At 39.6% G+C, this 17802-nt stretch overlaps 1 protein-coding gene across 1 annotated transcript; it reads right to left on the bottom strand.

Moving 5' to 3' along the window:
* Window positions 1–1669: 1669 nt before the first annotated feature.
* On the bottom strand, window positions 1670–16196 carry LOC139728067 (medium-chain acyl-CoA ligase ACSF2, mitochondrial-like). The gene is made up of 10 exons (XM_071639029.1): window positions 16192–16196; window positions 14891–15071; window positions 14211–14393; window positions 13145–13263; window positions 12041–12196; window positions 5753–5912; window positions 4339–4490; window positions 3431–3572; window positions 2728–2838; window positions 1670–1795 (listed from the first exon to the last, which is right to left on the bottom strand). The coding sequence occupies exons 1-10, from the start codon at window positions 16194–16196 to the stop codon at window positions 1670–1672; spliced, it is 1335 nt and encodes a 444-aa protein (XP_071495130.1).
* Between the last annotated feature and the right edge of the window lie 1606 nt (window positions 16197–17802).

Below are 17802 nucleotides of genomic sequence, written 5' to 3'. Positions count from 1 at the left end.
TTGATTTCTTTTGAATTTCTCGGCGTCAAATCAGGTGGTAATTTGGTGTAACAGTGATATCTGTTACTCTCACTCAAATCAGAGTGCCACATCCTTCAGAAATATCTAGAATATCATAAACTCATCCAAAATATAGTAAATATAGTACAGTAACACTCCGTATTAAAGAATATGTTGTTTTATGCCTGATATTCTTTGTGTATAACGCATTTGGCCAATCAGAGCAATGCGAATAAGAGGCTTAATTGAGACCAGTTACGTAATGAGTGAAACACAGAGCAGGAAGCAGGAGTCATATGGGCCTACTAGTTTGTTCGTTGTTTTTTTATTTATCTAAGAGCTGTAAATCAGCTGATTTGATCCTTTAAAAAGAATGACCATTTACAGCCTGCATCATCATTATCATTATTATTTATTCGACCAGATAAAGAACATACACTACGAACATAGGACAAAAAAGAGTGAACATTCCAAAAGGATACACTGTCCTGTACATGTAATACAAAATGAAAAATGTAAATATGGTGACAACATGCGCGTCAGGACCGTAAAAGTAAGACATTTGCTATTGCCCCCAGGCATGTCAACCCACACATGCTGTTCCCAAGTTGATGAAATATATGCAATTTACAGAATTATTTTACACGTATTTATCATTCATAATACTTCCCAAAATAATTCTGCATATACCTTGACAGCTCATCTGTAAAAGATCGATGGAAAGTATATCAATCATGTGATGATCATTTGTAAACTTTCCCCTAAATGATTATAGGAGTGATAGACATATTGCAACAATTCGTGGTTCGTTTATCGTTCATAATACACCCAAAATATGTTTGTATTATACATAGTATGCCTTGACAGCTCATCTGTGAAAGATCGATGGAAAGTATACACTCATTTGTGACAATCATTAGCAGTATTTTTTTTCGTACTTTTCATCGTACAATGATGTTAGAATAATTCACATACTCGCATTGACTTCTCGTCTATCGGTCATGAACATCTATTATCCGATGCGAAAGTGGTGTCATTAAAGGGTGCCTTGGCTACCTCGAAATTTGTCATTATCTCTATCAGCACCACCACTACAATGTGTACACAAACAAGGTGCGATAATAGGATTAAACAATATAATACAACCATCACAAATTTCCCTTTATGTGTCATATACATGTTATGTAAATTTATATGTTATGTAAAGAAATGTTACATTATTTCAGAAAAAAAAATCTGTTTCCTCTCAGCCGACTAATTATCAAGAATATAACATGAATAACAGAAGGACAGAGAATCAGAACCTGCCCGCTAATAGTAATGCAATTGCTGAAGAAACAAGATGAAATAGGAAAAATGAGTGAATTAAGTATAATCTGAAAAGTTCAGAGGATACGACAGTCGAGAATTGCAAGGACTGATCATCACTGCCTCATATTTTCTTGGAGCTGCTAATATAGTACCATTTTAGATTGTCCTGCACTTGCCATCAGGGCATTCCCAGTCGAAGTGTCTTTCCTCTACACGAGGACAAAAGGAAAATATATGAAAGCACTCGGCATTGGGTTCATACCATTGGTCACAAAGAAATCTGAGTGGTTTATCAATCAGGAGGCCTATTGCTAAAATGAGCTCATAAGTCGTTTCTCCCTTCTTAAACTCCACATACCTACGACGTCAGATTCAGGCGCTCAAGCATTATCTCTCGTAGCTTGAATTTCTGGACTTTTCCACTTGGATTCAGGGGGTACGAGTCGACAAACTGAATGTAGCGGGGGACCATGTAATGCTGCACCTGTGAGAGGGATGTGATGATAGTACGTTATTTGACAAGAAAAATCCCATCGCAAAATTGCAGTTGACTCAATTTATTCTGTGAATATTACATCGCAATCCTTCCATTCAATACTGTCAACACCTGTTTGTCAAACGCAAAAGCCATTTGCCCTTCACGGTAGTCAGAGTAGTGTATAGTGCTGGCCTTTAAAGTTAAAGTTAAGGAATAAATACGAAAGTGAATAAAGGGTCCTTTTGTGTGTGCCAGTGCCGGCATGTTGCGTAAGGCGTCAGCCGTGCATATTTACACGTCCTTTTTTTCTTTTTCTTTTTTCTTTTTTGCCTCTAAGTGCATGCTATGCTATTTTGATAACATCCGGAACTAATAAATCAATCATCGTCTAATGCAAAGCTCGACGAAAGGCAAACTCAATAAAACATTTTTTTTCGCGTGGGGGGTGGGGGGTGAGGAGAAAGAGGCTAACCCACCGCCAAGAGCGTCATTTAAATAGAGTTGACTGTATAGAAAATGGTTTTAGTGATCTAACTCTGAATATAACAGGATAAAAAGCCAACTGACTGGGGAAATCGTATACAATTGGTACGAGCTGCGGCTCTTGAAAATTTATCTTTATTGAGTAAAATAGAGTAAAGAGTCTCTTTCTACCCTCGGTAGGTGCGTAAATGGTCAATCTGCAGGATCTCAACCATTACTTGACTGAAGTTTTAGTTCGAACTTCCCAGGGTGCGAAGAGAACCCATAGTATATTATGATGACCTCGTTCTAATGACGCTGTATAAAAAATTGTTTGGGTTTTTTTTTTTCATCTCACGACACTGGTTAGAAAGCAATACATAATTTACTTAACATCAACATATTTCTAGTGCAGATGAAATGCTATCCTTTAAAATACTCAAGCCACATAGAGAGGATGGTAAATTTGAACCGACCTTTCCCTTGCAGAAGGCGCGAATTTCATCCTCAGAACATATTTCACCAGACTTTAACATCACGCATGCGCAAAGTTCCTCAATGAGTCTTTCATCTGGCACACCAATCACCTTCGTGTAAAAAAACAAAACAAAACAAAACAAAACAAAAATTACGTGAATGATAACAGTGAGAAATATCAAACCGCCGAGGAAACTCTAACTTGCCATCTTGATGACACCTGTCTCCTGTTTTGTTTTGTTTTGTTTTGTGTTATTTTATTTTGTTTTGGGTTCTCTTGCTTCTTAACAAAGAAATGCAATACAGAACCATTAATAAAGCATACAGAGCAGCTCAGGGATCTACGATACGCAAATAACAATATGAGGAAAACATTTTTTATAGGGCTATTTGTATACTATATAGTTTAAACCAAACAAGTTTTACCAACAGTCTTTGATAAATACTGAGAATTTTCTGAATTAAAAGTTTAACTTTGGTGACAGTTATCGACTTGATATCTTAAAACCTGGAGACTTTTCAGTGTCATCCTTCACTCATTTTTTGATGTTTTAGAAGTTACTTTGTTTCCATGATTTATGATGTCTGCGATGGCTGACAAACGTAGGCCTATATTTCTTGGATATGCTTTCAATAAAAATGCTAACACTGGGTCTTTTTCCGAGGTATCCATAACACAATGTCATGTCTAGCCCGTCCTACCTGGATGTTAAGGACTTTTGGATGGGTTAGGACGACTCGTTCTATGTTGGCAGGATAAATGTTGACACCGCCCCTAATCACGACATCCTTGATTCTGTCGATTACACTGAGATAACCGTCTTCATCCATCACACCTATATCACTGATTGAAGAAGAAGACAGATGGTGCACATTCAGTGATATTCAGTAATACCTCCGATTAAGCATCATCATGCATTAGTCATCATAGTTGGGATATACCAGCATGACGGCCGACAAAAGCTAAAGGGGAATCTCATTTGATAACATAACGTCACCACGAATCGAATTTATACTCTATAATGTGTAGGTATCTGAAATACCATCTAAAATTTATAACAATGTTAAAAAGTTGAAACTCCTTGAAACTATACAAAAAGTTGTAGCGAGATTCGTGTATCGTGACTACAGAAGGACTTCTTCTGTCACCACGGTCATCAGCTAACTGGGATGGAATGTACACTGCATACACAGGTGTAAGATTCTTGCACACGCTTCAATGTTTCACAAGAGTCATCATAACATTTCCAATATAAATATATATGTTTGCCAATGCCAACTTCCATCACGCCATCACCATAACATTACACGTCAGGGCCACATCTCAAACTTTAAAATTCCAACATTTACAATTGACAGCCTGGATCTTGAAGTGTGCATAAATACCAAAGTCTGCATCATAGGGTTACCGCGGAATTTGCTATGTCATGGAAGTGGCGTATAAAGCAATAGAGAAGAATCGAAACTGTGTGTCTTTGTATCTTGTTTACAATCACCGACGGACTTTCCAGGTAGAAGGTTGACATTTGGTGAGACATAAGCACTGATTCCCCCCCCCCCCCCCCCCCCCCCCCCCCCCCCCCCCCCCCTTACCAAAACTCCACTCTCACCCAGTATGCATCCACCTGGCGGAATCGACAGATTGCTTGGTCTTCTCTTCATCGCCCCAATAACCAGTCATGTTGCAGGGACTCCGAACGCAAATTTCGCCCGGTGTGTTGACGGGGAGTACTTCCTTTAAGGCAGGATCCATTACTTTCACCTGATTACCAGCGCAACGTGTTGTCAGACAGACACGCATGCATGGGAGAAAAATAAAACACAACAGAGACGAAAACTTGCAAAGCATACATGTAGCTTTTCAACTAAAAACAGATATCCTAAAACACAAAATGATGTAACTGCGCTCAAGCCAAACATAAACTATATGTAAAATCTTCCTAACTTTGTTTTGACACGGTAGAACCAAGTAAATAAGATCCAGGCATTTTAATGAAAGAGTTCGTGTAAATATTTGCATACGGAAAGGAATGTTTATTTTGTGCATCGTACAGTGAAAGAACGTGTTAAAGGATGTTTCAATTTCCCATACAAAATCAACAAATAAGATATACTCCCTTCCTAAAAAATTCAACGAAAGAAAAGCATTCGCATCACGACAAATCATGACAGCTAAGATTACTATGATCCGTGACTTACATCTCCCTCTATAAAAGTTGACCAACCAGTTTTTTATTTCGTCCCGTAAACTATATGTTCTCACCAAAATTTACCCATGGCTATTTTTTTTTTCATTGAGTTTTATTGATCAAATTGACAGGATTACAAATATATCACATCAAAATTCGCCCATGGCTATTTGACAAGCTATGCAAACTTTGAGCTTGAAATCTCGGTGAAATTTTCAGGTGTGAAGAAAATGCAATAGGCGGATTTACTGTAATTCAAACGTGACATTACACATCCCTATATCACAATAGTGTGTAGAGATCTGCGTCTTGGTTAATTCATATAGTTGATCGACCTTCATTTCAGACAAATGGCTCTGGAAAGAAGTGTACCTATAGTATCAGATTATCAATATACCTCAACCCAAGGCACTGGTCTTCCAACAGACGTCAATTTTGCCTCCTCATGATCATCGTCACGCGTAAATGTGACAGTGAGTCCAGTCTCCGTCATTCCATACAGAGTCTAAATAGCAACAGAAACAAATAATACATTACTATCTTCTTTAGATGTATGTTCTCAGATTGCGTTTTTAGGTGTGTATGTGGATATGGATGTTTGTTTTGCGTGTATATATATATATATATATATATACAACGTGTGAAGGTGTGTGTGTGCGTTGCATTTTTTTTAAATCTCTATATCGAAAAAAGGAAGAAAGAAAGAATGCCAAACAGGTGAGGGCTGATGTGACTGTCTCACACATATGAATGAAAAATATCAATCCTCGTAACTGAACAGTGAGTCTTGGGGGTATTGAATGGCGGTATTACCGAGTGGATTCAACGGACTTACGTGGACCCTAGCGTTGCGCTTGATCAGCTTTTCTCGTAACTCTGTTGGCACGTGACTCGCTCCCGTGAGGATCTCTAGATTAGACAAGTCGTATGAGGGCATTTTGGGTTGGTTGAGAATGTCGATGAGCATGGTCGGGACAGCTGCGAGTGTTCCGCAACTGAAGAAGAAGAAAAAGAAAAAGAGGAGGTGTTCAACAAGGAAGGTATGACCAGCAGTCATAACAAATTAGCGTCTTGAACATGGTCACACAACAAAGTATGTCCGTGTATTTTAAACTCTTATCAAAGCGTTTCTCTTGGAGTTGCGTAAATCTGTGCATGGATGTATGTGGGCTTTTTTTTTTTCATCACAAAGTTACAGCAGTTTGATTCTGTTTTGCTTGTTTTCTGATCTGTCATTTCAATTTCATCGATTTGATTGCCGATCAACAAAGTGATGGTAAACCTGTTAGGAAGAGACCAGAAACGGATATGTTGTACTTACCACTCCCCATCCAAAGCCCTAAGAGTAGACTTTGCGTTGAATGCTGCAGAAGGAAACACTGTCTTATCCCCTCTAAGCAGACAGGTTAACAGACCAAATGTTCCGGCCACGTGAAAGAGAGGGACGGGTAGACAAACCGCCTGAAAGGAAATAGCATTGCACTATAGAAGGCAATTTTATACATTTCCTTCTTTCCATGAAATAAGAGGCCCGTCATGATGATGACAGTAATTGAAGGGGTCGGTGCAATATAGTGCTAACCCACACAATAGTCATTTTGAAATAATGGCTGTTGAATACTTGGAAAGTCCATACATTGTATACATTATAAAACATGAATGCATGCATTTTTTACCATCTTATTGGTTGAATTCAAATATGATATTTTCACGGAGGTTAGAGTGAAGAATAACGATTATGAAAATGTATGTAACTCAATTTTGACAGCACTAATTGCACCGACCCCTTCAATTGTTATGATATCACAGTCTGAACGTAGATCACAGCCCGATGACACAGGTAGAATCGTGCTAAGGTTTTTATAGCTATACCTCTCGATCACAAAATAATGTAATCGCATTTCCAGGCTTCTCAGTCACCATGTCCAAACTTTCTTCTTTATCTTTTTTTTCCCCTAGTTATATCATCATTTATTTCCGCCATTACAAGATTAATATGATTCCGATGAGATTCTGGTATCTGCATAATTATCCTAATTATGGTGCTTGCATTAAGACCTGTCACACATTTTGTATTACCAAGCAAAAACAAACTATAATACTATACACACACTATACTCAACTTTGTTTTTCCACTGAAAGAACGCGGACGTAATCATTTATATGTACAGTGTATTTGTGTGTATGTGTGTGTTAGTGTATGTGTGTGTTGTGTGTGTGTGTGTGTGTGTGTGTGTGTGTATAAAGACAAGGATAATATTCACACTGTCACCTTTTTAATGTCGTCAATCCGTCGTACATGGTTGAGGATTCTCACGTTGTTTAGGATGTGGAAGTGCGTTAGACACGCTGCTTTCGGATGATCCCCAGTTGTACCCTGTATTTCGTCAATCAAAATGGTGCTTGTTTAAATAGTAAAACATGCATGCCCACGCACATACACACATTACATTCACCGCATATGCACGCATATATAGTTACATAAAATAGCATACTATACAAATGATGCACAGGATAGAGTGCGTTAGTCGTGCATGTTTCACAATTGTAAATACCCTCGAGTGCACTACGCCTACACTAACGCCACGAAATAATCCTGTGCATCATTTGTTTTATAAAATGGGTCGAAAATTCGAAAACTAACATCATTTTTCAGCGTTTTTCACGTACCTTTGTGGGTCAAGACGTCCGAAGATGTTCGTCCCAAACTTTTACGCACGTCGCACTCGCGGAAGTCCCGCACATACAGTATAAGTATAATGGGGGGTTGGGTTTCCGGACACCCGCATGAAAACTTACTTATTTTACATAGAATATGCACCCTTTACCTTAAAGACTTGATATAGACTCCTCATATAGGCCTACTAGACAACATACTCTGAAAACGGCGTGAGAATTAATCTGCTAAATCGTTGGATTTGCTCTTCAAAGTGACTCCATGTACGCGTCCGGTCCCATAACGCTTGGTCTACTGTACTGTACAAAGTGTACGTATAGTACAGTATACGTACGTACGCCACATATGTTATGCACAAGGGAAGACAGGCCGGCCGGCCGGCAGCCCGAACTAGAAGTTGTTTACAGGATTGACAGCGCGTACGCGTATGCATGCAATTCATCAAAGGAGCCGCCGCGCGCACAGACGATCGGCAATCTACCATAGGATTACAGGCAGTGCAGTTGTACTGAAGTAAAGGAAGGAGGTGTGTCTCATTTCAGCGCTTCCTATTGGCTACATTCTTGAACCCATTTTATAAATACTTATGATACAGGCCGGCAGTGCACGACTATACTAATGATGCACAGGATAGAGTGTGTTAGTGAAGGTGCGGCGCGCTCGAGAGTATTGACAATGGTGCGACATGCACGAGGCGCAGCCGAGTGCATGTTTGCAACCGTTGTCAATACTCGAGAGTGAGCCGCACCTTCACTAACGCCACGAAATAATCCTGTGCATCATTAGTTTTATAAAATGGGTCGAAAACTAACAGCATTATTCACGTACCTTTGTGGGTCAATACCAGTCAGCTACATGTAGCACTCGCTCAAAAGTCAAGATGTCCGAAGATGTTCGTCCCAAACATTTACGCACGTCGCACTCGGAAATCCCGCACACTAAGTACTGTACGTACGTACGCCACGTACTGTTATGCACAAGAAAGGCCGCCGGCTGTTGTGGCAGCCCGCGGCCCGAACTAGAAGTTGTTTACAGGATTGACAGCGCGTATAGTAGCGCGTGACGCACTTGTAACAACTGATTGAGTGCGCACTGCTAGTGTAAAACATTGTGACGTACGTCAGGCCAGGGAGGTGGAAGAGAGACTCTTCTTAGTGCTTACCTGAAGAAAATAATGCACGCACACGTGACTCATTTCAGCGCTTCCAATTGGCTACATTCTTGAACCCATTTTATAAAAAAGTTATAGTGCACGTAAAATATAACGATTGCAGACGATAACCCACTATCGATTTGATATCGGTTTTTGCTCCCTCATTTTAATCATCGAGTACTTGAATCGCGCACCTTATCAACGCGATTGCGCCGCAACCGCGATATGCTTTGCTCGATATTATCGTTATTCTCAATTCTCGCAGGCTGGCTATGCCAGCAACTTATCTGTGTGGGACTAGACTTTCAGCGGTAGATTTAAACATGGAAGCTGAAATGAACAGTAGGTTCGCTACTTTTAGAGAGACTGATCTATATAAACAGTATCTTAGACAATAAGGGCACAAAGGATGCCATCAAATACGCCCTACGAATTTTGGACTCCTAACACTGTTCTGAAAAAGGAATCAATCCGACGGATATACTGAGCAAGTCAACCCAAGATTTGTGCCGCTTTCTCCGTACATTCTACGCGGAAATGCGCCGTGGAAATGGGCAGCGTGTTGTGTGTACAGTATACGCTAAGCGCTCTTTGATCACGCTACGCTATGAACTTTACTGCGACATTCACAACACACTCTCGGAATCCGCATGTGCAGCAATGGGGCCTGGCACGAGCCTTGTGTTTAAATCCAGTAGATCCCTAATCCTACAAAACATCATCTAGTCCTGGTCCTGGACCCACAGTGCAGTAAGTAGGGCGTCTAACGTGTTACTGTTAGTGTTACTGTTAGATCCATGGTAGACCTATTGTAGGGTCAAGTGTTAACTAGCTCTGTCGCTCGTATATAAAGTGACGTACAGTACAGTGTACGTAGGCCTAGATCTAGTATAAAAACGTTAGGCCAGGACCCCTAGGGCCCTAGACCTAACCTATCGTAGGGCCTAGAAAACGTTAGATATAACCACGTAGACCCTAGACTCTATAGTTGAATTTGGATCTTCAGGATTTTGTCTACACAGGTTCAAAGAAACTGGTATCATTGCTTGTGTAGACACGTGTAACTGTTAGAAATGATCTAGGAGTACAGGACCTTGGCTTATCTTGCCTGGGTATGTATGCTATTTTATATATCACATAGTGCATGACATCTTATTGCACTATAACAAGTACCAAGCACCTCCAAATTCTGAATTTGCCCTCAGGCAATTATATTCAATTCGGCCTGCGGCCTCATTGAATATAACTGGCCTTCGGGGCAAATTCAGAATTTGTCGGTGCTTATATTGTTATAGTGCATTCAGCCTCATGCACTATATCTATAATACAGGGCATAATTATACAAGCATAAATATCTCACCTAAGAGCACACACAAAGGACACATACACATCATCGCAATGTATTACTAAGAATGTTTGATCAGTTACGAAGTAGTAGCTCATTAAACCGTTGGACACACACATGCTATATAAATTTTCCCGTTTAAAGTCGCAGATTGTTCGTTTAGTTTATCTACGTATAGGTATCACGCATCTCCATGGGGACCTTGTATCCGAGCAGTTACATTTAATAGCCCATTCAGATTTGTTTAAGTTGTTCTGACTTTCTCTATCTCAATTTACACTCAAGCGTAAAATAGGTTTGAGATTGATTCAGATTCGTATTTTGCAAAGTTGAAGAAAAGAGTAAAACTCAAGCAATATTAAGACATGTCATGCTTACAGAAGTAAAGACGATGTGGGCGGCATCCATAGAGATGTATACTAATAATATACTAGAGCGCGGACTGCGTGTGGCGAGTACGCAGTGCTCGTGTGCCGAGATGAAGAGGCCGCGCGCCATCTTTGTCCGGGCAAAAACAAGCATCGGTCCGGGCAGCGCAGTAGTGGTGGACACGTGAACACGTATACAACAAGCGCTCAAACACGTATATTGCCTTTCAGCAAAAAGATGAGGGGGTCGGAGATGAGAGAAGGAAACAACTCAAAAATTTAAGTTGCTAGCAATCTCTTATTGTGAGTGGTAAAGAAAATGAAAATATAAAAAAAAATACTTTATTCTCAACGAGGTAATACTTTCAAGCCGACCAACACGACCATGGTCCATGCAATACAAAGGGTTCTCTTGGTCTCTAGACTGCCGGATGCCCCTTGTGATACAGTATACTGCGTCAATTTTTGTATTTTTTTTTTTTTTTTTTTGCAGTTATATTTTTTTTTCTGTATGAGGGGACTGCATTCTATAGTCCTATCTGTGTATACGAGTGTTTCATTGTATTTCTTTTTTTTTTCTGGTGGTGGTGGAAATGAAATAAATCATTTTTATAAGTACGTGTAGGCATATTGGTTCCATGACATATTGATGTTCAAGCTCGAAATGCTAATGTTGAAGCTTACATAAACCCTAACCCAAATCATAACACCCACGGTGACCCTAATCCTAATCCTCACCCTGCCTTTCTTACAAGAACCAAAAGCCCAATCAGACCCATGATGGTAATTCTACTTTCAGAAAGATATCAATGCCGGAGCATATGTCCTGTCACCAGGCATATATTACGTATTCTGAGCTTTTTTCACACTATCTTAGTGAAATTAACTGCTGGTATAGCAAAGGGTGGAGGAACGATTTATTTATTTTTTTTTTTTTTTGGGGGGGGGGGGGCTCAATGGCCAAATAGGGCACTTAGAAATGAGCACTTTTTTAACTTAAAAAGGGGAGTTTTTTTTTTTGAAATGGGGCAAATGCCCCCTCCCCCGTTCCGCCGACCTTAATACTTGCATATAGTTATGTACTGTATTAGCTATCTATATTATAGTAGCAATAGATCGAGAATAGCTGAGGGAGGGCGGAGTGCCCCTGACGAATTTTGCAAGACCTTTTCTTTTCTTTTTCCTTCTTTTTTTTTGCCTTGAATCAATCTGTTTAACACACACTATAAATGTAATTTTAGTTACTTGTGAAAGGAATCTCCGCTCCCCTTCTATTCTCCTGTTTCTACATCCAAAAGCAGCACATGAACCAGGCATTTTGCAACATAGATCTATGCTACTTTAAGTAGAATTTGCGAATTTAAGAACATTTTTCGATTTCCAAACTCCGATGGAGACCTTGGCATAGATGCCAGCCTACTGCCGTTGCATCCCGTCGTCGATCTCCCTGAATGCTCCGTAGCGCTACACGTTATCGGTACGGTCGCTAGTCGAAATTTGCCCGGACCAAAATGGCGAACGCCTCCTTCTATCGGTCACAGGGATTTTACGGAGTCCGCCCTCTAGTGTTCTTAGTATACATCTCTATGGCGGCATCATCAAACTGGACGGTCTTCTTGCAGCGGTGGATGACGTCATAATGCTCCTGTTTCCCCAAGGAGAGTACGTCGTCGAAAGTCAAAGCTCCCGGATGGCGTTCGTTGCCCATTGTAATAACAGACTGCAGTGAAGGTAGGCTGTTTTGAGGGGTATTTTGGGGGGAAGTGATCAAGGAATCTGCCCTTTTCTATATTCTTATGTCGATGGGAATTAATTCTTATGAGGTCCTGTAAGCTTGAGGAGAAAGTCATCAGAAGACAATTGCAGGGACTCCGGAACGCTTTCAATAAGGGGGGAGGGGGAGCAATCCGGCCGGGAGGGGGCTGGGTTGGTGGGGGATAGTGCTCTTGGTGGGTTGAGTTAAGAGTCAATGCGAATTCACACCCTCCCCTTCCCTTTCATGAGAAGAATCTCAGGGGAGCGTCATTGTCATTATTTTTCGTCTTTTTTCAACCGAACGTGTGAAGTTTGGCTGTTCCGCCATCCATCAACTGGGAAAAAGTGGGTGGATGCTATTTGATTTTGCTTTTTAGGTCATTAATATACATATTCATTCCTTTCAAACGATAGAGGTCTGGTCCTACTGAAGATAGACCCATGTGAGGACAGACCCATCCCCTGTAACGTACCCTGTACAGAACACCCGTCAATCGCAACCTTTTCAGTTAGCAACCGTAGGCTGAGTGACAATAATTCGACGACATAATGAATTACATTTGATATTGTATCTGTTAGCATCCGTCTAAAAACCTCTCCACATGTAGCTGGTGAGCGCGCCCAATAGTATACATTCTGACCTAGAAGCTCTTGATGAGAGCGATTTCTTTTTGCCATTGAGACATTCATGAAAACGAGGAAACTCGACAACATACGGAAACGTAATAATTTATATGCTCTGCAGGAAGAAATCGTAAGCCTGTCAAAAGAGTCATGATTTCGTAGACACAGATCGAATCACCAACCTTGCGATACATTATAGTGTAGGGGCTTGGCGGAGCAGGAAAGAGTACAGATCACTGGTGAATGTTGTACCATGGAACCTAGACTTACTAATACGACTGAAAAAGACGCCGCTATTACCGTACCGTTTGCTACGGAGTCGTCCAGGCACTGCGTCCTTCAGCTCAGGACACAGGTCGGCTAGCATCGCGTAGTAATTCTGCATGCGGAAGGGCTTTGACGCTACAATAGTTTTCAGCCCAACCTGTTTTGAATGTGAATGAAGGATTCCTGAATATACAACCATCCAATATTGTTCTATAGAAACAGTGTTAATTCAGCTCTTAGCATTATACTGTCAATGTTATAAATGTCGTTACCATTACCATCTTCCTCGTATTTAATGCTGTTTTCCATCAACAACAACATCATTTTACTACTGACTTCACAAATAAACAAGATAAAAAGGATAAAAAGAATTGAAACAACAGACATCTCCTTGTCCAAAAGAAGGGGAGTGATTCTGTTATATTTGGTTTGTTTTTTGTATGTTTGTTTGTTTGTTTGTTTGTTTGTTTGTTTTACTCAGCATATCTATACGATACGTTGTTGACCATGTTTGTGTTGTGTTGTTGAGCGACATTTCTGTTCATTTGTTGTTTGTCGGGTGCATTTTCAAATGGTCCCGGCTGTTCTTGTCTAATTTTTTTTTCAGTGTCCATTCAAATCGAAAGTTTAATATTAAATTATTACAAAAGTGGAACCCGGCGTGCTTCCTTGGATCAAACATTAAATAACGAACCTGAATGTATCGGAAGAGGCCTCAACCTATATAGAATACACGTCAAGAACTCCGACTTCATGTAAACTATAATATGAAGGACCAAAATGATATGCAATAGACTGGTGGGCGAGATACACAGCAAAGGCGAAATTGTAGTAACCCTTCTGACTTTACAGCACCATTAACTTCTGAACGTTGTCTGATACACATTATTGCGGTTGTAAGTTTTTGTTTCAAGATGAAGAAGACATAATGATGTGCGCATGAATACGAATGAAATAGAATACCTGAATGCATATACATTCCGATGAAAGCTAGCTAAACATACTCAATAGTTCGTTTCCGGGTTATATTTGGCGTGTGTGTGTGTGTGTGTGTGTGTGTGTGTGTTTGTTTTACACTTGAGGTGGATCTGTATAAATGGTTACCTTTTTGATGGCAAATTCGATGTCACCCGTCAAATAGGCAGGATTGAGGTTAACCAAGGTGGCGCCAATACGAGTTGTAGCGAACATGGTCAGCACCCATTCGAGCGAGTTCGGCCCCCAGATGCCCACTCGATCACCATGACCGATACCTATCGATACCAAGCCTGCTGCCAATCTATCCATCTGAGAATTAGAAGAGAGAGAGAGAGGAAGAGAGAAAGTGAGATTTCTTCTTAAGAGCATGGCAGTAATGAAATCGATGTTTATCATAGACTATCTTTTTTCACATTGTTATTAATATTGAAAGAAAAAAAATCATGCAAGAAACAACGGTGTACGTCCAATGGCAAACAATACAATAGGAATGCATTTGTACATGCATGACGGAATTTAGATTGTCTCCAATTATTATGAAGAATCAGCTTCACCTCTGAAGGATCTCATCGTTAAAGTTTCGTGGGGTTTTTTGTTTTGTTTTGTTGGGTTTTTTTTCATGGCCATGTTGATTGATATTCGTATCGCTATGATTATTGCTGAAGGTAAAACTTATTGTCTAACAGCAAACGATACACACACAAGATTGATTTATACTTTTTATTGTATTTGTGAGAAAAAAGAGAACGATAAATCGTAAGTTCTCCCCGATAATAGTTAGTGGTAGAACTGAAGGTCATTCTCACTTCGTCTCGAAACTGAGCAAACGTCAGCCTGCATCCATCCTCCAGAAAGACAAGAAATTCATTGTCGTGGAACTTCTCGGTGACGTCATCGACTGTGTTGCCAAGCGTCTTTCCAATCAAATGTGGCCCGCTGGTATCAAAGGCATAACCAGCAACGTAGCTAGTGCTGTTGGTGCGTATGCTGCAATAGTTGACACAAAATTGTGATATAAACTGATTATACATAAGGACTAGTTGAATAAATTTGTGCACGTAACGAGAAGTGGGCAGGAGGGGTATAGGCGTAGCTAGATTTCTGCATATATTTTCATTGACCGAGCTTTATTCGGTCCGTTAGTGGACTTTCCTCAGGGCTAGAAAGGAATAATTCCTTGTTACAGAACATCATTCTGCTTAAAACACTATACTAAACTAATGGGTAGGAAGATCACACTGATTATGAGTTACACCTTTGAACCTTTGCGATTGAGCTAATTTTAAAGGGAGAAACGCGATATTTGGATATCGTACATAATAATCATAATATTTAACATATGATAAACACAACCTAATTATAAGAGTATAAATCTACAATAGAATGTTACCAACATATCTTTAAAAGAATAACAGCCTGTGCACATCATTATATCAAAAAGAAAATTGAACAATACATGATGTGAGAAACATATTAACAGCATTGTTTACTTTGGGTTTATGTCCTGCTATAATAAGACGTTGCATGGTATTCATGAGGTGTCGGTTTTCAGAGTTTATGATTTCATGATGTGCATTTTAGAGCACTGATTATCTGCTAAATACATGAGATCAAGTGATGCGGAATCATCTTTGTTTTGATGTGTCGGGTCATTGGCCTTACCTCTAAGTATTTTAGATAGACTGACACTGTGAGGAGTCATTTCATTCTGAAAGTTAGCTCTGATAAAGGTCCACTTATATTGACCGAAAGATGATTCGCATGTAAATGACATGCTGTGCCATAGTACAAAGTGCAGTATACGATATCATTAATGGTTCTGACAAATTGGATGCGAAAATGTGATTCATATTCCTGAAATATTTGCTTAGCACAAATCAATATAGTAATTCAATGCCGAAACATGTAACGTTGCACAATTTACATACATTATAACGCATTATATGTCACGTTCATCGTATTCGTTATAGTGCATGGCTGTGCAATACAACTAAAAATTTTAACAAACACATACACACTTGGTTAAAGCGAGCTGTTGCATTCAGAACGTTAAGATCGACAGGAACATAAATTGCACTGAAGAAATTCACACTATACCAGCTCACACCACATTCTAGCACGTATAATGAATTATATGTAATGGGTCCAAAGTCTGTTAATTCAGAAAAGCATCAAAAAAAAAATGATAGAGAGAAGGGAGAGAGAGGCTGAGAGAAAGAGAGGAACAGAAAAGGAGAGAGGGGGAGAGGACAAAGAAAACACGATGGTATAGTGGTAGACAACCACGTGAAAGAAACGATAAGTTCTAGGTTCAAAGTTCAATCATAGTTTATTTCCAATCAACGAAAATCAAAACGTAATACACCCATAGTGTGTTGTTATTCTTTTTTTTTTAATTCACGCAGAGTATCGTATATCAACATTTTGTTTAATATCAAGGGCACTTAGAGGTCAAGTGTTTGGACTCTGATAACATTCTCATTGCATTCGTGTAACAAGACAACAGCCAGTTCTACTGAGCATAATTTTCTCAAACGGTTATCACAGCGTATATCTGTATAACAAATAATGCATACAATCATTAGGGCCTAATTCATCATCATAAATACCTACATGGTTAACTTAATTGCATACTTCCAAAGTATATAGGACATAAATTGAACGTTGTGTACGTGCTAGAAAATACTTAAAATCGCACCGTTCAACTTATGAATAAAGATCCGCTTAATGCAGTTCAAAGGTTCCGGAGTTGTCGGCCTTACCAGTATTTCGTTGTAACAATTATAAGCACAAGGCCAAACAGTGCAATGTTTACCTGGGCGAACACACTGACGACACTCTCCCCTTTCCAAGCTGTAAAGACGTGCTACTTTTATCACCAAGTAGGACATTGTTTCCACTTTTTGGACAGCCAAACAGCCAGTAGGATAATCCAATATTGCGAAGCCTAGAAAACATTGTCGCGCACAAAAATGATCTCTATCACATATTATGCTATAGCCTAACTTCCAAATGAATGACGTCTTGATATCAAAGGTCACGTTTCAATGCCATGGGACACATAACAATATGACTTTGTCATAATGGTGCAGCAGGTTATATTCATGAGAGAGTGATGAGGCAGGTGACATGACATTAATTTTGCTCTAGCGACAATAATTGCTTCGATCTCATTTTCTCCAAGGACTTTTCTTTAGGGTTATATTATAGGGGTTTAGGTTAAGTTTGATATGATGATTAGAATTAAGGTTAGAGTTATGTATGGGTAGGTTTTATGATCGGCTTATATCGCGTGCAGATATTCAATCGGAGCAATTGTCGCAGGAGCAAATTATAATGTCAGAATGTCGTGGAACCGGGAAGGCATGTCCATTACTCTAATTACTCTAACGGGAGGGGGAGGAGAGGTTGATAATTGACGTTATTCCAAAGGTTATGATGATAATGTGATTGCATAAATACATGTCTATTATCAATGTTCAATGCTTGAAAACAAATAATCAAAAATTCTCAAAGTGACCTTGACTGACACTCTCTGTTGTGCATCTATAGGACGCAAACATTGTTGTACAACTTTTATATGTTTATTGTGTAATTTATTTCCTTTGAAAAGATATTTATTTTTCTTATCCAACTGAAAGATGTTTCCCTTTAAGCATAGGAATATTCATTGCAGTGTTAACCTACAACCTACGGAAACCTGATGGATAATGGTGCA

This window comes from Diadema antillarum, unplaced genomic scaffold (genome assembly GCF_040938485.1).
Source record: "Diadema antillarum isolate AM-2024a unplaced genomic scaffold, OU_Dant_1.0 seq00000163_RagTag, whole genome shotgun sequence".
NCBI classification, from domain to species: Eukaryota; Metazoa; Echinodermata; class Echinoidea; order Diadematoida; family Diadematidae; genus Diadema; species Diadema antillarum.
This window is presented reverse-complemented; position numbering and strand designations above follow the sequence as displayed.